Below are 24,467 nucleotides of genomic sequence, written 5' to 3' on the forward strand. Positions count from 1 at the left end.
CGCGTCTTTTATGCTCCAGAATGAAATGGACCGCTTGTATTTGTGTGGAAGCGATCGTTTTATACATTCAATTTTTGAATCCCGCACCATGAAAATGTGTGACTTACGGCTCCAGTCTCGGGTTTAGGACAAATGGGAATGTGACGTCACCGGGGTCAGCGTCTTACAATACAGCATTGCTTTATAGCATGCAGATGGACAACGGATTCAGCTGATTTTGCGGATTAATTTGTTTATTTTTCACATCACACCAGCCAAACGGCTGCAGGCTTTTGTAGCTGCACCAGGGAGAGGCGTGTGAGCCTTTTTGCGTTCCAGAAAGTTCCCGGTCACCCCGAGATCAGCGAAAACAAGAGTGTGACAACTGTGGGACCATTGGACTTACGTGGAAGTGAATAAGCATCGTGTTTTGTATTACCGTATTGGCTCGAATATGTGTGCCCTGATTATAAGACGACCCCCTCTTTTTCAAGACCTAAGTTTGAAAAAAGACTTTTTGAACACCAAATTAATTTTTATACAGAAAATAATTACAGTAGATCTGAAACAAATGATTATAACAATATATTTGAGAGAAAAAGCATGTTATTTTGCCTCATTCAAATCTTAATATCTGAACATTTAAATATGTAAACTAAAGCGCAATCACATTTGTAAATAAATGGCTTCTGGTTTTTGAAATGTAAATAAACCAATCTATTGTGATAAAACAATAAAATTGCAATAATGGCATTAACTATCAAAGTCAAGTCTAACTGTAACTGTAGTCTTCAAACAAATCTGAACAAGGAAAAACATTACAATAAAATAATGCAAACTGGTTAATCGCTTCAATGATATCTGGTGACATCTAACGTCGTGAATGGGGACAGTAGCTGAGATGTGTCATAACAGAACATTGCTTCAATGATATCTGGCGTCATCCAGCGTCGTGAATGGGTATAATGTCTAGAATATAAGACGACCCCCTCTTTTTCAATCTTATTTCAATGCAAAAAACACCGTCTTATATTCGAGCCAGTACGGTATTTCAAATACTGGGATCATGGCACACGCTTTATTACGGAGGTGGCTTGCATTTTGTGGCTGACATGCTCCTTGTCCACCGAGAATGCCGCTCGGCCGACGACCAATGGCTTGAAAATTCTTTAAGTAGAGATGCGTTTTCCAGGTAAATGCCTGAATCCAAGCCCCCCCAAAATTTAGAAATAAAAGATTTATGTTCATAAAAATGCATCAAAACTTGTAACAAATACATGTTACAATTGGCTTATTGCACAATAAACATAAAATGATGCATGATGCAATTGTGCATCATGTAAAAAACCAAGACTAGAGTAAAGAGTAAAAGTTACTACACTCATGTATAGCTGTTGGAACACGAGGAATGAATGAAGAGAACGCTGGGATACCCACATGCAAATACAGTAGAGGTACCTCTTAGCCAATTGGATGCCAGTAATGCTCAGCAATAGCCAATGGCACAGCAGCTATAAAGTATGTTACGTTCAGTGAACTATGGAAGCTGCGAGTACCAGCCATACTGTATTTTTGCCTTTTGTATGCTGAAATTTCTTCCTTAAGAAGAGGCAATATTTTCCCATTGAGGCATGTCTTAACTTGAAAATTCTGTATGTAGATACATTCTTCAGTAGAGGTACCAATGTGTTAAAATTTCCTGTAATAAATGAGTGACTATGTTCCAGAGCTGAAACGAATAATCGAGCAACTCGAGTTTAAAAACCGATCCTAGTAATTTTATTCACCTTGAGTAATCGTTTAATTTTGACAGCTCTAAGCATCACGTTTTGCCTGGACTACTTTTAATGCGGGACAACGCGCTGATGTCACGTGCGTAGAGGAAGAAGCAATTAAAAAAAAAAAAAACTTACTGCAGCCGACAGCCGCTACAAACAACGCCGATGTTGCTAAAAACTAGCCCGCATGATGCTACGGTGTAGTAGGTAGCGTCTGATGCGTCTCATAGAGATCACGTGTATGGTGAACTAGATGCGAAATGACAGAGTCAGCGGTGTTAGTAAACAGCAGTCATCTTAAAGCAGTAGACTTCTAAGCGCTAATAAATAAGATTAACGTTACTGTCACTCGCTCACGTAACGTTAGCCCTGCGGAGGGCTAGGTTTCTATTAATTATGACTGCTGTCGATGCGTGGCTAACGTGTCTTAGATACAGGCTTTATTTAATCTGTGAAAACATAGCGTTGTAGAGTGATGTGGGTGTAAAATAAAAACCTAATTATGCTAACTGTGAATTTTATCTCAGTAGTCATTGCTGGATAAAACACCGAGTAGTATTGGTCCATAATGTGCTCCAATACAGCATGTATCATACATTAATTTTGAACACTGCAAAAACTCAAAATCCTATCAGGACTTACAGTTTAGACTAACTTAAAACCTAACTAGAACTTAAAAATAGCTTGACACAAATAAATTCAATTGAAACACGTGGGGAAAAACACCTAACTTTTAAGTGATGTGTGTTATCAAGGGTAATGGCATTTTTAGCTAAGAAATATATATATATATATATATATATATATTTTTTTAATATAAGATCTAAAAGTTTTTTGATTGAAAGCAGTGAATTAGTCTTTTTTTTTAATTATTATTCTAGTTACATTCGAGATGCAATTGTTGGCTGTTTTCAACAATATACATAGAAAATAAAGACATTGATTGACTGAAAATGGTTCAATATTAGATAAAATGTCGTTTTCTCATGTATATTTATAATTGCTCTTCACCTAAATATATATGTTTTATTCGATTACTCGATTAATCGATAGAATTTTCAGTTGAATACTCGATTACTAAAATATTCGATAGCTGCAGCCCTACTATGTTCACATTCAAGAAAGCATAAAAAAAGCTAACAAAAAAAACATACGCCTTTGTTAATCCAGCTTTAATGAACTGCTGACACAATTTCTTGAATTTGTTTGCAACTGAGGCTTTTGTGATGTGTACAGGTAGCCAGATGTTCACACTGGAGAGGAAGGCATCAGAGGAACGCATCGGCCCCACACCGGCACTCTTTCAAATCGGACCTCTGCCAAAAAAATATAAAACTCGGTCTTACCTCATCAGCCAGCCTATCGTCTGGATCATACTCCTTCATGTCGATCACCTCAGTCATAATGCCCAAACTCCTCACATCTGCCGACAGCTCCTTCGCAAAACCCTGTGCGATTAAAACAAACAACAACAACAAAAAAGTCATCAGTGGACTGGACATCTATTCCCGTCCATCAACTTAAATGTGTCAAACAAAGGTCATACTTTAGCCGTTCCAGTCTGCGAACCAAAGAAGATTTTTACTCCTGACACATGAACTTCAGCATGTTTATCACAGTGCTCATCTTCCTTCTCGACTTCCAGGATTCTGGAACTGACATCCTTTAGGAAGCTTTTCTAAGAATAAAAGATACAAACAGTGTGTCCTTTCATTAGTCTAAAAACTGTAAGACTAGTGACACAAATATATTTCTAATTTTGAATGCACATGTCAATGTATATACCTTCTTGAGCGACATCTTGAGCAAGACCCAGAATGCAAAGGCGAGCGCACCAGCCATGTATAAGTAGAGCCTGTTGTGCCATATGTACGTGACATATTCCTCATAGGCACTGTGAGAAGAGTGCAACACTAGAGAGAGAAAAAAAAAACAATAACCCCAAAACCTCACAATCAATGCATGAATAGCACCAATTGAAAGCACAAGAGCTGATACAGTGCTGGCCAAAAGTATTGGCCCTGCAATTCTGTCAGATAAGACTCAATTTCTCCCAGAAAATGATTGCTATTACATTACAAATGCTTTGGTAGTAATATCTTCATTTATTTTGCTTGCAATGAAAAAACACAAAAGAGAATGGAAAATAATTATCATTATCATTTTACACAGAACTCCAAAAATGAGCCAATCAAAAGTATTGGCACCCTTTGAAAAATCATGTGATGCTTCTTTAATTTATGTAATTAACAGCACCAGTTACTTACCCGTGGCACATAACATATGGTGGCAATAACTAAATCACACGTGCAGCAAGTTAAAATGGATTAAAGTTGACTCAACCTCTGTCCTGTGTCCTTGTATGTACCACATTGAGCATGGAGAAAAGAAAGAAGACCAAAGAACTGTCTGAGGACTTGAGAAGTAAAATTGTGAGGAAGCATGGGCAATTTTAAGGCAACAAATACATCTCCAAAGACCTGAATGTTCCTATGTCTACCGTGCGCAGTGTCATCAATAAGTGTAAAGCCCACTGCACTGTGGCTAACCTCCCTAGATGTGGACGGAAAAGAAAAATTGACGAAAGATTTCAACGAAAAGATTGTGCTGATGGTGGATAAAGAACCTCAACTAACATCCAAACAAGTTCAAGCTGTCCTGCGATCAAAGTGTACAGTGTCAACCCGTAGTATCCGTAGTCGTCTGAATGAAAAGGGACTCTATGGGATACTCAGGAAGACCCCACTTCTGACCAAGAGACATAAAAAAGCCAGGCTGGATTTTACCAAAACTTACCTTAAAAGCCAAAAACATTTTGGAAAATGTTCTCTGGTCAGATGAGACAAAAGTAGAGCTTTTTGGGAAAAGACATTGACAGACAAAGACAGAGTTTACAGGAAAAAAACAAGGCCTTCAAATAAAAGAACACGGTCCCCACAGTCAAACATAGCGGAATTTCCCTGATGTTTTGTGGTTGCTTTGCTACCTCTGGCACTGGACTGCTTGACCATGTGCACGGCATAAATAAGTCTGAAGACTACCAACAAATTTTGCAGCATAATGTAGGGCCCAGTTTGAGAAAACTGGGTCTCCCTCAGAGGTCATGGGCCTTCCCGCAGGACAATGACCCAAAACACACTTCCAAAAGTACTTGAAAATGATTTGAGAGAAAGCACTGGAGACTTCTAAGTCCAAACCTGAATCCTATAGAACACCTATGGAGAGATCTGAAAATAGCAGTTTGGAGAAGGCACCCTTCAAACCTCAGAGACCTGGAGCAGTTGGCCAAAGAAGAATGGTCTAAAATTCTAGCAGAGCATTGTAAGAAACACATTGATGGATACCAGAAGCGGTTGTTCGCAGTTATTTTATCCAAGTATTAGGCTGAGGGTGCCAATACTTTTGTCCGGCCCATTTTTGGAGTTTTGTGTAAAATGATAATGATTTTAAAAATTCATTCCCTTTTGTGTTTTTTCATCGCAAGCAAAATAAATGAAGATATTAGCAAAGCATTTGTAATTGCAAACATTTTCTGGGAGAATTGAGCATTATCTTACAGAATTGCAGGGATGCCAATACTTTTGGCCAGCACTGTAGCAAGTGTTTGTCTTTGAAAATGTCAAGAAAATGTTCACAGAAGTGAGATTCATTACGTAGTTTTGTACTATTTAAAAAAATAGCAACAAGTCTGCGGAATGTTTATGTCAAAATAGCAATGCGAGGAATCAAGTGGAGAGAACTTAATTATCAGAAAGATTTACTAGTTAATGTAATTTTACTACTGATAGGTTGGGAACCCATAATCCAGAAATATTGATGAAACAATTTCAGTATCATTTCCTTTAAAACAGTTAGCATTCATTGGGTTTAATATACGGTGATAACAAACTGATAAAAAACTAAGGAGCTAAGGAGCTAATTCATTTGCTTGACGTACGAGTAACCATTTACAAGGATTTAATAACTAAAAAAAACCTGTTTCTCACAACAGATATGCTTTTGTTTTGGCCATTCAAGGCAGAGCTGGAGTTAAATTTATCCAAAATTCAAGAGGCCCCATGATGTTGGTAGTTTAAGTGTGTATGAACGTTAGCTAGTAAAGAATGACTACTTGCACGTATAAAATTTTAGTTATCGGCTGAGTTAAAAGTTTGAATGAACTCACATTTTGTGTTGGAGGTAGTTACACAATTTCCAAAAAGTACAGCAAGGTAGATTAAACGGTGCATGGCTGGAAACACTTTGCTCCAAAATCACGTTTCAAGTCAACATAGGTGGCGGGTGATGTGTGGAACCATTGCTGCTTCACTTCACCGATAGGCATCATGGGAAATGTAGTTCTTAGTAAATGTTAAATTGCAACTACAGTACTGTAACGTGGTCGTTTCAGTAAATACAACAATAAATAATAAACTGTATTTTATTCAGGATTAAATGTTAAAATATATGTTTGTTAAAAAAAAAAAAAAAATCACCGTCGAAATACAAATTTGACAATATTTTTCTAGAGCCAATTCCGAAGTGCATTCTGGGAAAAGTTTAGCAAATCCACCTGTCGCGAGGAAATGATTCGAAACACGCCAGACTACAAAACAAAAGAAGTGCATCAAACGCATTTTAATGTTAAATAATAGTTTTTTTCTATTTCATTTTTATTTAACTTGACGGTGTACCTACCAATCAGAAATTACTTGCAATTAACAGCTCATGCGTTGTGAGGCGCTAAAATGCCAGTTCATTTGTAACAATGCTTTAAAATTACAACGAAGAAGATCCTGCCGTAAGCGAGCAACGTAGCTGAACTTCAAGTTGGAGCCTTAAAAACTAATTAAAAACTAATCAGTACGCCCATAAAATTGCTGTCGGGTAGTGAATTATATTTTATAATCCCATCTTTATGTGAAATCGTTTTTGCCATTGCGGAGGCAACGTTATCAGATCCAAATTAAACTGGGCTAGGATCGGTGGCTAGCTCCAGAGAAGAATGGATCTATTTGACGACTTACCAGAGCCCATTCAGACCGGTGAGTAATGACGTTTTCACGAGTAAACCTAGACGAGGACCCCGGCATTAGCTCCATTAAATCTGGTTGTCGTAACGTCACTGACTGTTGTTTCATGATTATGGTGGAGGCATAGAGACATAGTTAATACTTGATAAGAGTGCTTCAACGATTAATCGATTAACTCGAGTATTCGATTAGAAAAAAGATTCGAACTAAATTTTGCTGCTTCGAGTATTCGTTTAATTAAAGTAGTGATGTAATGGTTTATTTTGAAAGTGTTTGAATTTAGTTTTATTGATTTGAATGGCTACACTGCGCTGTAGACTGCCTCATTTCAAATGGCTGAATCCAGCTGCTTCATGTTAAGACCAACATAAGTTTTTGTTTGAGCTAATTTTTTTTAATGCATTCGTAATTTAGTTTATAGGTATATTTAGCCGTTTTTTTGGGGGGAATATGTGTCTAAACCATTTTTTTAAGAGCATTGCATAAAATTAACGTTTTATAGGATTTAAGCTAGCAAACTTTTGCTATGTAAGTTAGCCAATTGTTCTTTTGTTGTACATAGATCCTATTTTTTACATACCGTTTGAGGCTCAGCTCAGGTATTTTATTTTTTCATGTTCCTTATCCGATTATTCAATTATTCTAACTATACAGTTCATCGATTAATCGACTATCGCCTACTAAAATAATCGATAGCTGCAGCCCGACTTGATAATGTAATATCAATGTAGTAAGAATAGAATAGATTAGCCCTTTATTATCACTTTACAGTTATCCAATGAAATTGTGGAGCATCTCCCTTTACAGTGCAGGATAAGTTAAAATCTCAAAAGTGACTTGCAAGTATGAAAGTATAAAATCTAAATATAAAATGTGTATGATATATTCTTATGTTCAGGCAGTGCAAATAATCGAAGTGAAGTAGCAGCAGTTTGACCGTGAAGGCATTGAATATTGCACGTTAATATTGCACGTAAGTATTGCACATAGAATATGTGTGAATAGAGGTGAAGTAGCAGCAGTTTGACAGTGAAGGTATTGCATATTGCACGTTTATATTGCACGTGATTAAGTATCGCACATAGAATATTGTATGTAAATTAATATTGGACATTGAGTGACATTTGTTACATATGGCAGTTAAGGGTAGAGATAAATTTAGCAAAGAAACTGTTCCTCTGTTTGTTCTTGATTTTAAACACCTATAGCAGTGGTTCTTAACCTGGGTTTGATCGAACCCCAGGGGTTCGGTGAGTCAGTCTAAGGGGTTCGGCGAAGGTAAAGAAATCCAGAGCCCTATTTTCGTACACCAATTAAATCTAGGAAAAGTGACTTTTTAGACCAGACTTTGGACTGGTTTGCTCGCAATTTACAGGCTTAATCGATTTCTTTTACTATTAGTTAAAGATGCACCGATACTAGTATCGGCAGGGGGCGCCGATCCGGCCCAAAATGGTGGTATCGGTATCGGTGAGTACCAACAAAGACGGCGCCGATACCATTTACCGGTCCTTTATTATAACATTAGACCGCAGCCTTTTTTTTTCCCTTCTGGCGCTCACTACACTTTGTCTCTGTGTTGTGTGATGACACGTGACCACCAAACAGCTATCGCTATTGGCCTGCTCCAGACCAATGAGAACGGGCCAATAGCCACTTCTGACCAATGACATGGCCAATGAGAACGGGCCAATAGCCACTTCTGACCAATGACATGGCCGACATGGCGGCGGTCGGGAAATATTTCAAAATAGAAATCCCGTCAATTAAAATCAATGGCTGCGTGCAAGATTTGCGGCCTGAAAGTTTCGAGATGTGGAGTTAAATCGGCCAGTTTCAATACCTCGAACCTGATAAAACGTGAAGACGAAACGTGAACGAACACAACGAGTTTGTGCCTGCAAGAGCAGGACTGCTATCCAGAGGAAGGGCACTGGACAGGTGCAACAATCTCTGGTCAGTTCACTACGTCTACTTAACTTTTATTGTCTTTTACTGAAAGAAATGCTGCAGTAATTTGGAACTGTTTCTAATGTAGGGTTGCCACCTTTCAGAAACAGAAATAAGGGACCCACCCCCTCCCGAAAAAACGAGGCTAATAGAGAGACGGGATGCTGTGGTCAATTATTATTACTTATAATTGTGAGCGTCCGCAAATGCGGAAACAAGGTTGGACCTTAAAGCGGACAACAAGCGGGGGATAAGTACAAGGGTTTAATGATGATTGCAAACAAAAAATAACACGCGATCGCGGGATAGTAGAAATAACAAAAGGAGTCCGAGACAGCAGGTCGACGGAGCTCAATACTACAGACTCGAAGATTTAATAACTAAGACGATAGGCAGTGCGCCAAAAAGCCAAAATAAAAACACTCAAATACCTGCACAGGGTAGAGGTTACAAACGAGTGCAGCACACTACCAGAAAAAAACCCAATGCAGGGGCGTAACAAGCAAATGTAGCGAGACTATAGTGCGAGATGTCAAATGGCAATCAGCAAAGCCAATATCTCGGCAGCCTTCTCTGAGCTCACCCGTGCTTAAATGCTGCGTTGATGAGCCCGCATTGGATTCAGGTGTGATGTCAGGAACGCCCCCACTAACAGCCCAGCAACAAAACACAATCTAACCAGCAGCAGAATGTGACAATAATTTCATGAAAGTTGCACTGTTTGGCCTTTGAGAGGTTTAAAAAAAGTTTACTCAGTTCATTCAGAGTTTATTATTATGAACTTATTTTTACTTTCTTACTGTTGGGCTAGTATTATACTTAGTACTAGTCTTTTTCCTATTTTGCAAAGGTAAGCAACAGCCTGACAAAGCCTTGATAGCAATGATTTCACATCCAATTATGTAGCTCTTTGGGGGGGGGGGGGGGGGGGGGGGAATATATATAATATATATATTCGGGGTGGTACCGGTATGGTATCGGTATCGGCCGATACTGCACAGCCAGGTATCGGTATCGGGGCCAAAAAATGGTATCGGTGCAACACTACTATAGTCCTCTCTCTTGTGGGAGGAGTAAAGTCGACTCACACTTGGTATGAGGGAATATAACAAACCAAGGGCAGCGTGGTCTCAAATTTTGACCTGTTTATAAAACATGCGGTCAAATGAGAAAAATTTTGCTAAATTATTAGATTGCTAGCTTGGATATATTGGTTTTGAATTTGACCAAAATAACTTTATTATCTACTTCCGAAGTGTTCGGTGAATCCACATGTGAAACTTGTGGGGTTAGAAAGTTAACAACAACTGACCTGTAGCGTCTCCCAAAGGGGAGCAGTTCAAACAGCTGGAAACCAGGATGTGAGCTGTCTTTGAGGATGTTTAGAGTTTTAGACTCTAAACTCAGAGTGTTTAATGGGTGTACACATTCTTGTTTTCACCCTCATAATTTATTTTTTTTTAAATGGGAAATGATATTATTCAGGGCACTATTTAAATGTTTTTCTTTCATCTTCATTGATGAGAGCATTTAGAAATAAATGGGTAATTGAAAAATACCCCATGAGTCAAACGTATGCAGGCACAGCCCTTAAAGCAACACTAGGTAACTTATATATTAATAATATTATTATTTTATATTTATATTTTCATAACATTTGTTATGATATGTCGACTGACAACTAGTTGAACGAAACCTCTTTTATATCTTGAGGGGGTCTGTATCGCTTTCACCAGCACTAATTAACGTGAGGAGGGTGGCAGGAACCCTGTCACATAAAAAAATTACAAATGGTTGTGACTGCTATAGACCCCACTCACCAACGTCACACAATGACGTGTCGCTGTAATCGGCCACCGTATTGTCCGTCATTGTTTATCCGTATTCTCAATGGTTTCAATTTGTCGTGCAATTTATAGTGCAATTCATGGAAGCCCCGGTGCTTTCAGACGCTGTAAACTCATTGGATGCGTTGCATATGCGTTATGTGGAAAAAGCTTCAGTTTATCCATTCGCCAGATCCATATTTGATGCCTAAATCGATATTTTTCGACCCGCTGTCTTCGCAGTCTCTGCCTGACATCTGCTACCCTCATATCTACAACTATCTTGTCCGCAGAAACTCAGCCTATTCTCACGAAAGTTTGAAAAACTTTAAGAGCAGCACTCTAAGCAACATTACCCCGTGTGACCCTTTACTTTCAATTTTCTAAAATGGCGACAGTCAAAAAAAAAAAAAAAGTTGACTGCGATGGCCGACGCTTCAAGATAGGTGGATATTGGACTATTTCTTCAATACAATACGCAACAACTGTGTCTGCCTCATTTGCAAGAGACTGTCGCTGTTTTCAAAGACACGCTGACATGTACGACAACATTACAAGGAAGATACACAGCGAGAAATTATAGCAACTTTAAGCTAGTTTAATTTCACAGCAGCAGTATTTCGCAAGAGCCGAGTGTCAAAAGAGAACGCCACAAAGGCGAGATTGTTGAAATTATGAATTTGAAAAAAAAATAATAATAAAGCAAAATGTGACACACAGAAGGGGCTTGCCTAAAAATTGTTTAAATATATTGTTCTACGTAAAAATCGAATCAATCAGCCAAGGTAGCCCCCCACATTTTTACCACACCTAATCTGGCCCCCTTTGCAAAAGTTTGGACATCCCTGTTTAACTGATGATCCGTAGACGAGGCCAGCTTCTTTCACTTGGTACCAGCTAACAGCTAAATATTATTCAAAAAATAATGATGGCGGAAGAAATAAACATCTTGAATTTGGAACTGTATGTTGTCGGTGATTAGCCTCGCAGTGATCTTAATTGTGGTTGTCAGCCCAAAACCCTCTAAATATATATTAAATGCATCTTACCAGGTATAAAATGACTACTACATAGTCTGTGGTGATCGTTAGGTGCCCAGTTTTCTCGTCGAATTGCAGCAGTCCATTTCGCTCTCCTCTCCGGGTCTCTCGGAATACGGTAGAACTTTAAGTCTCTCCGTCTATCTTCTCTGTTACTGCAACCAGCCGCACACACGCCTTCACCATTTTGATTATTAATGTTAACGAGCAGAAAAACACGCCATAATAGGAGGAATTTACGTAGCGGTAATGCGTAACCACGACGAGCTGACGGACAATATGGCGTGGAGGCGTGGTTGTGACGTCATGTGAGTGGGGTCTATACGGCATACGTCACTTCCCCATTTCCCCTTTCATTATAAAGACAGAAATCTATGCTAACGCTATCACGTAAATTCTGCAAATATGGCAGAGCAACAAAGACAAAAAGTTTTGTCTGAGGAGGAAAAAGAAAGGGCGGCTACCAGGATGTACACAATAATCATTGGCCCGGCTTTCACTCGCTGGCGTGAACACCCCCCCCCCCCCCCCCCCCCCCCCCCCCCCCCGCCCACGAATTGGGTGAGATGAGCCACACTAAGACAATATGTATTTCGCGTGTAAAGCACACAGGAATCACTTTTGTTTGTTGCATTAAAAAAATTAATTATTGTCCCTGGTTTCTAGAACTTTGATTACACTACTGCTTTATTTGTGTGTTATCAGGTCCTGCCACGGCTGCCGTCTCACCGCGATCCGCCAAAGATGTGGACAACGATGAGAACCACGTCAAGCGAAAACGAGAGGAAGAAGAATGTGTCACATCCACAAAAGAAGAAGAGGAGAGCAAGAAAGTTTGTAGAGAAGGTTTTCGCCTCTGCCAACATGTCTGATGATGCTTGGCCTCCGTAAAGCAACTCGTCTAACTCTGCGTTTTTCTTGTGTGTGTGTTTTCATCTGTGTGTGTGTGTGGTGTTTTTTGTGCCTTTATGTCTGTATATGTGTGCACTTGTGTTCATTGTTGTGATATTAGCCCTCCCTGTGCTGCGAGGTTACGTAGCCGCGAGGCGCGGTGAGCGTGAAGAAATGCAGGATGCTCATGTTTTACTTCCTGACATGAGTGATTGTCTGTCAACGCTACCTGCACAAATGTAATATACATCTACACACTAAGGTGTAATTTAATATTCTGTCTGATGTTGATATTTGTGAATATTTTATGATGTTCCTGAAGATCAAGGGTGTCATATTTTGCTGTTTTTGACGGTCATGGCGGCGATCGAGCCTCTCGCTTTGCGGCTGAGCATTTTCACCTCATTCTAGCAAAGAACTTTCCTCAAGGTGAGGAAAAAGTATTATTTTCCTAGCAAAAGATTTAAAAGACACAAACACATAACAATGACACGATTTTTAATCTGCTCAATTCCAGAGTGATTTGCGATTAAATAACGTAGATAAAAAACTTTAACAAGGTCACACGCTTACTTTTTATCTGTCTTATACATGTAACACTTGAAAAATATTGGAATACCGTGAAAAGTCAACTTGAAAGAAACTTAGGTTTGTTGTAATTTATGTTCACAACCTTTAAAATAGAAGATGGCAACAAATGGCAAAAAAACATGTAAAATTTACATTTTCAAAATAAATGTATTTTCTAGGTGAAAATGAGAACCTGGACAAGCTAATAAAGAAATGCCTTTTGGACACTTTCCGCCAGACGGATGAAGACTTTCTCAAAAAAGCGTCCAGCCAGTAAGATTCGGCGTTAAGCTCAGTTCCAAAGCACTGCATTCCATACATCCTTCAACGTTCTTGTCATTTTAAAACATGTTTTTATATTGGTGCATTTGTTTGTCAATTCGTCTTTGTGAAACAGGAAGCCAGCATGGAAAGACGGCTCCACAGCAACATGCGTGTTAGTGCTGGACAACACAGTTTATGTGACCAACCTGGGAGACAGCAAGGTATCTACTGTGCTTTACGGGTTTGGTTGACACAATGTTTGTTATTATACTTTTTTGATTTTTGGAGATTTTTCCTGGGTCTGTCTCCGGTCCTCTGCCCGCATCTCCGGGCTTGCAGCTGCCCTCCTCCCGGGTCCATTGGATCTGGGGTGCAGCTAGTCGTCCCCTGCTAGGCGGGGTGTTTCTTCTCTGTGCCCGTTCCAGGTTAGGGGGTGGGTGCCTTGGAGGTGCTGGGGGTGGTCTGTGGCTGGTCGGAGCAAGAGGTGTCATAGTAATAGGGCGGTGGGTGGGTCCCACACCTTTCAGGCCGGTGAGATATCGCCCCCTCCAGGTGGGGATCCTGTCCTGCCCTGGGCCTGGTGGGACATGGGGTTCCCGCGGTGTGCTGTGTCGGTAGGGAGGTGTGGCGGTGGCGCGTCCCCTCATCGCTTCCCTTAATGCGGACGCAGATGGTCTGAGAGACCACTCTGGCTTACAGGGTACTTTCTGTTGATTTTGGATCAATTTCTGATGGTTTTGGGGCAATTTGAGAAGGTTGTTCATAATGACAACCAATGAATATTTTTTGCAGGTCGGACTTCCAATCAAATTGCAGTTTTCATTGGAGTTTAATGACGCACTGAAAATAACTGGGACTATTGAAAATACCTTATTGGCCCAAATATAAGATGGTGTTTTTTTGCATTGAAATAAGATTGAAAAAGAGGGGGTCGTCTTATATTCGCGGTCTAGACATTATACCCATTCACGACGCTAGATGATGCCAGATATCATTGAAGTGATGTTCTGTTATGACAGATCTCAGCTACTCTCCCCATTCACGACGCTAGATGGCGCCAGATATCATTGAAGCGATGTTCTGTCATGACAGATTTCTGCTACTAGTTAACCAGTTCGCAATATTTTATTGCAATGTTTTTCCTCATTCAGATTTGTTTCAAGACTACAGTTAGACTTCACTTTGATAGTTAATGCAGTTATTGCCATTTTGTTGGTATATCACAATAGATTGGTTTATTTACATTTCAAAAACCAGAAGCCTTTCATTTACGAATGTGATTGCACTTTAGTTTACATATTTAAATGTTCAGATATTAAGATTTGAATGAGGCAAAATAACATGCTTTTTTCTCTCAAATATATTGTTATAATTATTTGTTTCAGATCTACTGTAATTATTTTCTGTATAAAAATTTATTTGGTGTTCAAAAAGTCTTTTTTCAAACTTGAGTCTTGAAAAAGAGGGGGTCATCTTATTCGGGCCAATACGGTACATAAAGTTTTTGTCAAATTTTGGCGGAATTGTATGTTTTTGGGGAAAAAAACTGGCTGTGCACTTTGATATCGTGAACGTGAATTGACCCTAATAAAATTGATGTCCTTTAACCTCAATGTGATGACAGTACAGTAAAGACAATGTAGATTTTTTGTTTTTTTTCCCGCAGTTCTGATAATTTTAATAATGACATCTCGTGGCCAAGTTCTATAAAGTATGACAACCAATGTGTGCGATACCTAATCCAATCCTCATTTATAGCCTACATCATAATAAATGCTGAAACGATTACTAAAGTCACATCTTGGCAGGCTGTGCTGTGTCGCATGGAGGTAGACGGAGAGGCCTCAGAAGGACAGCGTAGGCGGCCGGCCACGTTGGCGCTCAGTCGAGACCACAATCCCACCATCTACGAGGAGAGGATGAGGATCCAAAGGGCAGGAGGAACAGTCAGGTATCTGTAATTTTTCCACCTATTTTGATCCACTCTTTGTTTTTGATGTAATGTATTTTCCGGACTATATGTTGCGGTGGAATATGTCAAACAGTCAAAAAAATGCACCAGATAGAGTGGGGCAAATAAGTATTTAGTCAACCACTAATTGTGCAAGTTCTCCTACTTGAAAATATTAGAGAGGCCTGTAATTGTCAACATGGGTAAACCTGAACCATGAGAGACAGAATGGGGGGGGGGGGAATCGCATTGTTTGATGTTTAAAGAATTTATTTGCAAATCATGGCGGAAAATAAGTATTTGGTTAATACCAAAAGTTCATCTCAATACTTTGTTATGTACACTTTGTTGGCAATAACGTTTTCTGTAACTCTTCACAAGCTTTTCACACACTGTTGCTGGGATTTTGGCCCATTCCTCCATGCAGATCTCCTCTAGAGCAGTGATGTTTTGGGGCAACACGGACTTTCAACTCCCTCCACAGATTTTCTATGGGGTTGAGATCTGGAGAATTAAGATCTTTGTTGCCTTGGCTGTGTGTTTGGGATCATTGTCATGCTAAAAGACCCAGCCACGTCTCATCTTCAATGCCCTTGCTGATGGAAGGAGATTTTCACTCAAAAGCTCTCGATACATGGCCCCATTTATTCTTTCCTTTCCACAGATCAGTCGTCCTAGTCCCTTTGCAGAAAAACAGTCCGAAAGCATGATGTTTCCACCGCTATGCTTCACAGTGGGTATGGTGTTCTTCAGATGCAGTTCAGTATTCTTTCTCCTCTAAAACCCAAGAACCTGTGTTTCTACCAAAAAGTTGTATTTTGGTTTCATCTGACCATAACACATTCTCCCAGTCCTCTTCTGGATCATCCAAATGCTCACTCTAGCGAACCGCAGACGGGCCTGGACGTGTACTAGCTTCAGCAGGGGGACACGTCTGGCAGTGCAGGATTTGAGTCCCTGGCGGCACATTGTGTTACTTATAGTAGCCTTTGTTACTGTGGTCCCGGCTCTGTGTAGGTCATTCACTAGGTCCCCCCGTATTGTTCTGGGATTTTTGCTCACCGTTCTTATCATTTTGACGCCACGGGGTGAGATCTTGCATGGAGCCTCAGATCGAGGGAGATTGTCAGTGATCTTGTATGTCTTCCATTTTCTCATAATTGCTCCCACAGTTGATTTCTTTACACCAAGCGATGTACCTATTACAGATTCAGTCTTCCCAGCCTGGTGCAGGTCTACAATTTTGTGTCCTTCGACAGCTCTTTGGTCTTGGCCATAGTGGAGTTTGGAGTGTGACTGACTGAGGTTGTGGACAGGTGTCTTTTATACCGATAATGAGGCAAAACAGGTGCCATTAATACAAGTAACGAGTGGAGCCTCTTTAGACCTCATTAGAAGAAGTTAGACCTCTTTGACAGCCAGAAATCTTGCTTGTTTGGTTGTTTGTTAGGTGATCAAATATTTATTTTCCACTCTAAGATGGAAATAAATTCTTTAAAATTTAGGGTTGTTCCGATCATGTTTTTTTGCTCCCGATCCGATCCCGATCGTTTTAGTTTGAGTGTCTGCCGATCCCGATATTTCCCGATCCGATTGCTTTTTTTTTTGCTCCCGATTCAATTCCAATCATTCCCGATAATTTTTCCAGATCATATACATTTTGGCAATGCATTAAGAAAAAAAAAATATTTGACTATATTTGTTTATTATGACAACAAATCCTCAAGATGGCATTTAAATTATTAACATTCTTTCTGTGAGAGGGATCCACGGATAGAAAGACTTAAAGGCTAAATGTGACTTTGTATATTGTGACTAAATATTGCAATCTAGTGTATTTGTTGAGCTTTCAGTAAATGATACTGCAGCCATTCAACCCAAATGCATGATGGGAAGTGCAACCATGACTGTGCGTAGGGTCACCAATTGATATATCTTGTCTGCATTGGGGAAGAACATAGTGTGTCAGGAAAATGATCAACTACCACTTTTCTTCCCCACATTGCCTCCCACATCAATTTTAATTGCTGAGAGAGGGAATGTAAGGCTATAACCAAATTAAAAAAGGCTCCAGAGGCTGTCAAAATTCTCTCTACTCATTATACGCTGTGTTTAGCTCTATATATTAGTAAAACGGCGCCTTTATAGATTGAACGCGACAATGCCGATTCCGATACTTTGAAAATGACGTGATCGGGACATCTTGTTTAAATATCAAACAATTAGATTTTCTGTTTTTTTGTTCCATATTCTCTCTCTCATGGTTGAGGTTTACCCATGTTGACAATTACAGGCCTCTCTAATCTTATCAAGTAGGAGAACTTGCACAATTGGTGGTTGACTAAATACTTATTTGCCCCACTGCATAGGGAAAAAAAACATAGACAAGTCGCACAAGACTTAGTCAAATATTTTAAGAAAAGTATATTGTATGTTGTCCACCATTTGTTGCCAAATAGCTCAAACATAGTCAATAGTTTTAGTTGAGCAACAAAAGAGCTGTTCAAACAAATCGTTGCCTTGCCCACGACATTGCTAGTGTTATCACATTTAGCTTAGCAAGCTACTATGTTGCAGTTCTTCGTAATTTTTCTTCGGCGATGCTCATTCATCGAATGCAATTTCGTTCTCATCTTGTATGTCAATGAATATAAAGCTGTCTGTCTGTCTACTGTAGCATGTACACGGCCTTTTACTCAAAGTTTTTGCTAATACTCAGGTCACCGACAGTCCCATTGGCTTAGACAGTGGCTTCCCATTCTCCATATTAGCGCCCAGCTTCTGTTACTTACTTCTAATGACAAAACTGGTGTCCAAAATCTAGGCCGTATATCTTCCTCCACATGACTCCAGAGCAGGCCCGGACTGACTAATCGGGAGCTTCTGGACGATTCCAGAAGGGCCGGCTGGCCAGATGGGCCGGTCCGGGTTTTATTTAAAAAAAAAAAAAAAATTACACTGTTATCATTTTTTGTTTGGTATTTATTTATGACAGTGTCACTGAGTATAACTTACATTCTGTTACCGCTGTCCCCGTGGGCAGTCTTAAAAAAAAAAAAAAAAAAAACTATTATTTTTTTCCCCAGACTCATCCTCACGTGTGCAGACGAAAAATACAGCATGCAGCTCCGCCCCCTAATTGTAGTCTGTATTGAGCCAAATTAGCTGCTATCTCGGTGCTCGGATGGATAAAAAGAGCAAGGGTGGCGCTGAAAATTAAGAATTAAAAAGAGAAAAGCACTCGTGAAAGAATCGGCAAAATGCGCGAAAATAGCTAATTTTTTTCATGCAACGACCTTGCGGCCTCAAACTACAGAGGATTACAACGAAAGTGGTAAGGCCGGATGGCGAATAAAATGCAACTTGCACCGTGTGATACGACAATATGTAATTGTGGAAACTTTGGCTTCTTGTAGCACCTCACAAGGGATATGTAGCAGCAAGCATTAGCCATAATGAACACACCACAGGTGCAGAGCTGGAAGGTAGGATTGCCATGTCGTTCAGCGAGCGAACATTAGAATGAATATATTCAATTACGTGGCGTTTTTAAAGTGGAAATGGAAAATGGATAATAGTATCATTAGAAGTTGTTACAATGTGCAATACGTATTCTTTATTTTTCATATTGTTATGTTGCTATGTTTGTTTTATCTGTAAAAACTCATTTTGTTAATATTTGATGTTGCAGAAAAGGTCTTATTTATTCATTTATTTTAGGGCTGTCAAAATTAATGCGTTAACGGGCGGTAATTAATTTTTTTAATGAATCACGTTAAAATATTTGACGCAATTAACGCACATGCCCTGCTCAGACAGATTTAAATGACAGTACAATGACATGCCCACTTGTTAATTGTGTTTTATGGAGTTTTGCCGCCCTCCGCTGGCGCTTGGGTGCGACTGATTTTATAGGCTTCAGCACCCATGAGCATTGTGTAAGTAATTATTGACATCAACAATGGCGGGCTACTAGTTTATTTTTTGATTGAAAATTTTACAAATTTTAATAAAACGAAAACATTAAGAGGGGTTTTAATATAAAATTTCTATAACTTGTACTAACATTTATCTTTTAAGAACTACAAGTCTTTCTATCCATGGATCGCTTTAACAGAATGTTAATAATGTTAATGCCATCTTGTTGATTTATTGTTATAATAAACAAATACAGTCCTTATGTACCTTATGTTGAATGTATATATCCATCTTGTGTCTTATCTTTCCATACCAACAATAATTTACAGAAAACTATGGCATATTTTATAGATGGTTTGAATTGCGATTAATTACGATTAATTTTCAAGCTGTAATTAACTCGATCAAAATTTTAATCGTTTGACAGGCCTAATTTATTTTCCAAATGTATCATTTAATATAGTTTTTTTAAAATCCATTTTTAAATTTGTTCAAAATATGTTGTGTTGCACTTGTTAAAATAAAGCCACCTTGTTAAACAACCATTACCTGCACTGAATTGGAATACACAGAATTACAGTACACGGCTTTAGAGAACACTGAACTTAACACGTCTATGCATAATGACATAATTTTAAATGAGTGGGCCGGTCTGAGGCATGAAATTCCAGGGCCGAAAATGAGTTCCACTCCGGCCCTGCTCCAGAGACATTTTAAGACGGTCCAGATATACAGTATGTAGCTATTTTGTGTAGTTTAAAACTCTCTCTGATTGCTTGTCAATAAGTCAGGACGAATACAACTCCAGCCTGTTTTGTTTTTGATGTCTGCAAATCGGTGTTCTGATATGTTGATGAATGTCTCCTTCATGCACTCACCATCTGTTTTCCACCGTATCTCCCGGGGTGCAACAAAACTGTACTGTTCTGCTGCAGTAGTGGAGTTTGGCGTTGCAATCTACTTCTATTTTTGCGCTCCTCTAAGTGTTTTTCAACCTTTTTTGAGTCACGGCACCTTTTTACATTGGAAAAACTCTTGCGGCACACCACAAACCAAAATGTTCCAAATTATTTTCTGTACAGTATGTTTAATTATAAAATAATTTCCCAATATGCATACCTACTCAGTGTGAAACTTGAGTTTGTTTAGATCAGTACTTCTCAAATAGTGGGGCGGGGAAACCCCCCCCCAGGGGGGAACGGAACGAAGCTGGGAGTGGCACATGTGACCTTGGGGAACATACTTTTTTCCCGTAGTAGAATAAAGTGTAATTGCGCATCCACTGAGTGGGTGGCAGTGGCGCTCTTATTTTCAGCATACCGGTAAATGCAGTGGTTTTGAACCAAACAAGAGCACACAGCAAAGAGCACTGGAGATATGAAAACCTAAGACGAAGAAATATGATGAAGCGTATGTAGCATTTGGCTTTTGGCTTTGACTTTTAGTACAGTGAGAGACAAGGAAAGACCAGTGTGTTTACTTTGTCTAAAAATGTTCGCAGCGGACAGCAGGAATTCTTTTTTTTTCCCAGTGAAAACCAAATATTGCCAACAATCGTCCCGCTTTGTCAGTGTTACTTCAGTAAACCAGCGAGCACTGTCAGTATCACATAAGGAGGCATACCAATTTGCTCAATGCAAAATAACCAAGCACCACAGCAAAGGAGCTGATACTGCCCACAGCAAAAATAAAAACTGTCTCTCCATCCAATGACGCTGTTGTTTTTTTTTCTATTATTTTTTGTTTTTTCAGTCTAATAGTTTGGCATACTGTCCTCTCAAGTTAATGTTGCTAGTCAATTTGAATTCATGATTATGTATTGATTTTATTTGATTTTTTTTTTCAGTGTCAAATGGTCAAAAAAATGTATCTTGAGTCTATTTTTACAGTATGGATGTGTTTTTTTGTTTTGTTTTTTTTTTTAACCTTTTTTTCTTCTTTAATATTAATAAGGACACAATGTTATGCAGAGGTTTACTTATAATAATAAGAATTTTATAGACACATGATACTACCGTATATTTACAGTGGCAGCAGAGTTGGGGGGGGGGGGGGGCGCAGAACGTTTACGTCTTCCTGGAGGGGGCGTAACAGAAAATAATTGAGAAGCACTGGTTTAGATGAACACAAAGTTATTCTTCAACAGCTCTGTCTTTCTCTGTTTTTATTTACGGTATTTATTTTTGTTTTTTAGCAGTTAGGCTAGCATTGCATGCAGGTAGTAGTAATGTCTCTGTCACAGTGTGGGACCTTTTGGATTTAGCAACAAGTTCAGCAACAAGGCAACTGGCTTTAAGGGCTTTCTCATTTACCTTTGTAGTTTTTCTCAAAAAAAGTTGCCTGTTTCTGTTTTCAGGAAGGCGAACAAAATAGTACATCGACTTGTTTTGAGGCGACGGGGGTTTCGTTTGAAGATGACGTTTAAACTTGCTTGGCACCATGGCGCTGATGAATAGCTGCTTGTGTCGCTTTCCAGAATTGCTCGGGTTTCTAGCCTTTAGTCACCTTGCTGTCCTCAACAATGTGTTGGAATAAAAAACGGGGAGGATTGAGGGTCGTCACATATGGATGAAATAGAATGGACACTTTAAAGTATATAGACACATAAGGAGTCTAACCAAATGATGTGCAATAGACATGCTAAGGTCCACATTGTCGTAGACAGCAAGGTCGCTGATGGCTAGAAATCCAAGCAGTTCTTAAACGTGACACGAGCAATACCTCGCTCATTTGCACACGACCAGAAACTTGACGATCTCTAACTGCTCACCGGTTGAAAAACACTGCTCTAAGTTCTTCAGAAGTAATAAAATCACACTTTTTCTCTTCCAACTGGGTACTCTGGTGCCGGTTTGTTTACAATAGCCACCTGCCTGGCATGGCATCCCGCCCTACTGATAGAAACGTGTGTTGCAGGCTAAAACGCAAATCTTCGTTGACAGAATTGTTGAAATTCAATATTTATTCTACACATTTTTAAAGCATTGGAAAACGTTAAGAATGTTTGTTTCATTCTTGTTTCCCTACAGAAACCATATCAAAATAAAAAATATATTTCTCTGAAGCCTCAACCATCTTTTTCCATTTTCAAACATTTTTGAAAATGCTCCAGGGTGCCACTAGGGTCGGACTAAAGAGCTGCTTACGGCTCTCAAAGCACAGGTTGCTGACCCCCTGTATACACCATTTCAGAAGATGTAATATTCTATATTTAAAAATTATATAAGTCGCACCTGAGTATAAGTTGCATCCTAATCTAATTGATAGCCGTAAAATTCAGTATTTGTTTTTCTTCATAACAGGGAGGGACGGGTAATGGGCGTCCTGGAAGTGTCACGCTCTATCGGTGATGGCCAGTATAAGCGCTGCGGTGTCATTTCCACTCCAGACCTTAGGAGGTGTCAGCTGACAGCCAATGATAGGTGAGATCAGTGTCACACCTGCACACACACAGTCACAAAAAATGAGAAAAACAAAGTGTCTTCTTTACTTTGACCTTAGGTTCATCATCTTGGCCTGTGACGGCTTGTTCAAAGTGTTTTCAGCAGCTGAGGCTGTCAGATTTGTCCTTGATGTCCTTCAGGTAATAAAAGAAACTTTTAGTTAGGATTTATTGCTGTGAAAACAGATGTTTGCCATTTTATTGTGAAGGATCAAGATGAGCCTAAAATGATAACTAGGAAAAAAATGGAAGAATAAACTAAAATTTTCATTATGTTGTTGTAGGACAGTAAGTTTACGGGCAAGGAGGAGCAGTTTGAGGCGGCCTGTCAACAGTTGGCCAGTGAGGCGGTTCGACGGGGCTGTGCTGACAACGTCACAGTTATCTTAATTTCTATCAACTTCTAAACTACCACATCCCCCTGACACATGCGAATGAATTTGACTATTGTTTTGTTTTTTTACAATAAAATACATGACATCCTCTGTCAAAGTTTGTTGCTGTGTGTATCACTGATGTATAGTACAAATGAAATAAATAGAGGGAAAAATTGTTTGCCAAAATTTGACAACTTTCAATTGAACACAAAAAAACCCATTTCCATTAATTGGCGTACCGCAAGCAACATGTCACATTTGCTCATTTTAGCAATTGTGGCTAGGCGGGTCAACCTCCTGTTTGTTCCTAATAGTAACTAAAATTGTTTTTTTTTAGAACAAAAGGTAACATTGGCAGTCAGACACCATTTTAATTTTTTTCCAGGTCATTCATTGTCAGACAAGCAGGATGGCAAAACGCCATGATAAAAAATAAGTAAAAATATCAAAATGACTTACCTCTTCGTCCTCTGTAGGACAGTGGTCCCCAACAAAATGTTTACTACATATTAATTGTGAATGTCTTCCCCTTGCTAAACTGGTCTTTTGGACGTCCATGAAAGTTGATCCATTCTTCACATTTTTTCCTCCGAATTTTTGGTTTCGGGAAACGTATGAAGAAAACATCCTTCTTATGTTGTAACGTCTAGAGTCGTTTCTACTAGTTCCATAGCAGCAGTGTTTGATTGGCATGTTGTTTTTTGAAAGATTACCAGAGAAAACAAGCAGAAATAATTTGTAGTAATTGTAATTTGAGTTTGTACGCGAGGGCGTGTCGATAATGTCCCACTTCCGTGTTACGATGGTGACATTACTGTCGGAAAATGGCATTCGTGCGGTACGCTATCAACAAATATTCTCTTCTCCAAGGCCTAATAAATTGGACCTCAAGCGCTGTAAATGGCAGCCGATGAGTTGACAAGGAAGTGTCCTGAAAATGCCCCCAAAAAGTGAGCCATTGGAAAGAAAGGCATCCCCTCTACTAAAAACTGCAATTTATGAAGAAATTTCGATGGGAGCTTTGCTTTGGCAGGTAAACCCCTTTGGGGTCACTTCCTGTTATTATCAAGTCACAAATCTTAATACAATAATTTATTTACACTTCCCCCTTACTAAATTTGTTTTTTTTCCACCCAAAAGAAAAGGTAACAGTGGCAGTCACTTCCTATTGATATGTTGATGTACATAGCCATCAATGGCATCGATGTACAGTGGGGAGAACAAGTATTTGATACACTGCCGATTTTGCTGGTTTTCCCACTTGCAAAGCAAGTAGAGGTCTGTAATTTGTATCATAAGTTCTCTTCAACTGTGAGGGACGGAATTTAATACAAAAAAAAACAGAAAATCACGTCGTATGATTTTTAAATAATAAATTTGCATTTAATTGCATGAAATAAGTATTTGATACATCACAAAAATCGAACTTAATATTTGGTACAGACACCTTTGTTTGCTATTACAGATAC

General features: G+C 39.2%; 2 protein-coding genes across 3 annotated transcripts in view; one reads left to right on the top strand and one right to left on the bottom strand.

The window, feature by feature from the left end:
• Positions 1-6,066, bottom strand: part of LOC130917923 (S-adenosyl-L-methionine-dependent tRNA 4-demethylwyosine synthase TYW1-like) — a 105,008-nt gene extending 98,942 nt beyond the window's left edge. The window contains exons 1-4 of the mRNA XM_057839703.1: positions 5,923-6,066; positions 3,543-3,670; positions 3,304-3,435; positions 3,104-3,205 (exon numbers count right to left, since the gene is read on the bottom strand). Coding sequence (XP_057695686.1) covers positions 3,104-3,205; positions 3,304-3,435; positions 3,543-3,670; positions 5,923-5,986 — 426 coding nt within the window. The 5' untranslated portion in view covers positions 5,987-6,066. The remainder of the gene's footprint in view (positions 1-3,103; positions 3,206-3,303; positions 3,436-3,542; positions 3,671-5,922) is intronic.
• Positions 6,067-6,520: 454 nt separating this feature from the next.
• On the top strand, positions 6,521-23,102 carry LOC130917011 (integrin-linked kinase-associated serine/threonine phosphatase 2C-like). 2 transcript variants are annotated; one of them, XM_057838046.1, is made up of 10 exons: positions 6,521-6,781; positions 12,291-12,418; positions 12,598-12,715; positions 12,799-12,905; positions 13,226-13,319; positions 13,444-13,531; positions 15,119-15,261; positions 22,482-22,601; positions 22,681-22,762; positions 22,906-23,102. In XM_057838046.1, exons 2-10 carry the CDS (start codon positions 12,379-12,381, stop codon positions 23,026-23,028), a joined length of 915 nt encoding a protein of 304 aa, XP_057694029.1. In that variant the 5' UTR covers positions 6,521-6,781; positions 12,291-12,378; the 3' UTR covers positions 23,029-23,102. The 2 variants fall into 2 exon arrangements, with proteins under 2 accessions (XP_057694029.1, XP_057694028.1); XM_057838045.1 differs by having other exon boundaries at positions 12,291-12,431; positions 22,906-23,093.
• The last annotated feature ends 1,365 nt before the right edge of the window (positions 23,103-24,467 follow it).

Source organism: Corythoichthys intestinalis, chromosome 6 (assembly GCF_030265065.1).
Source record: "Corythoichthys intestinalis isolate RoL2023-P3 chromosome 6, ASM3026506v1, whole genome shotgun sequence".
NCBI lineage: Eukaryota > Metazoa > Chordata > Actinopteri > Syngnathiformes > Syngnathidae > Corythoichthys > Corythoichthys intestinalis.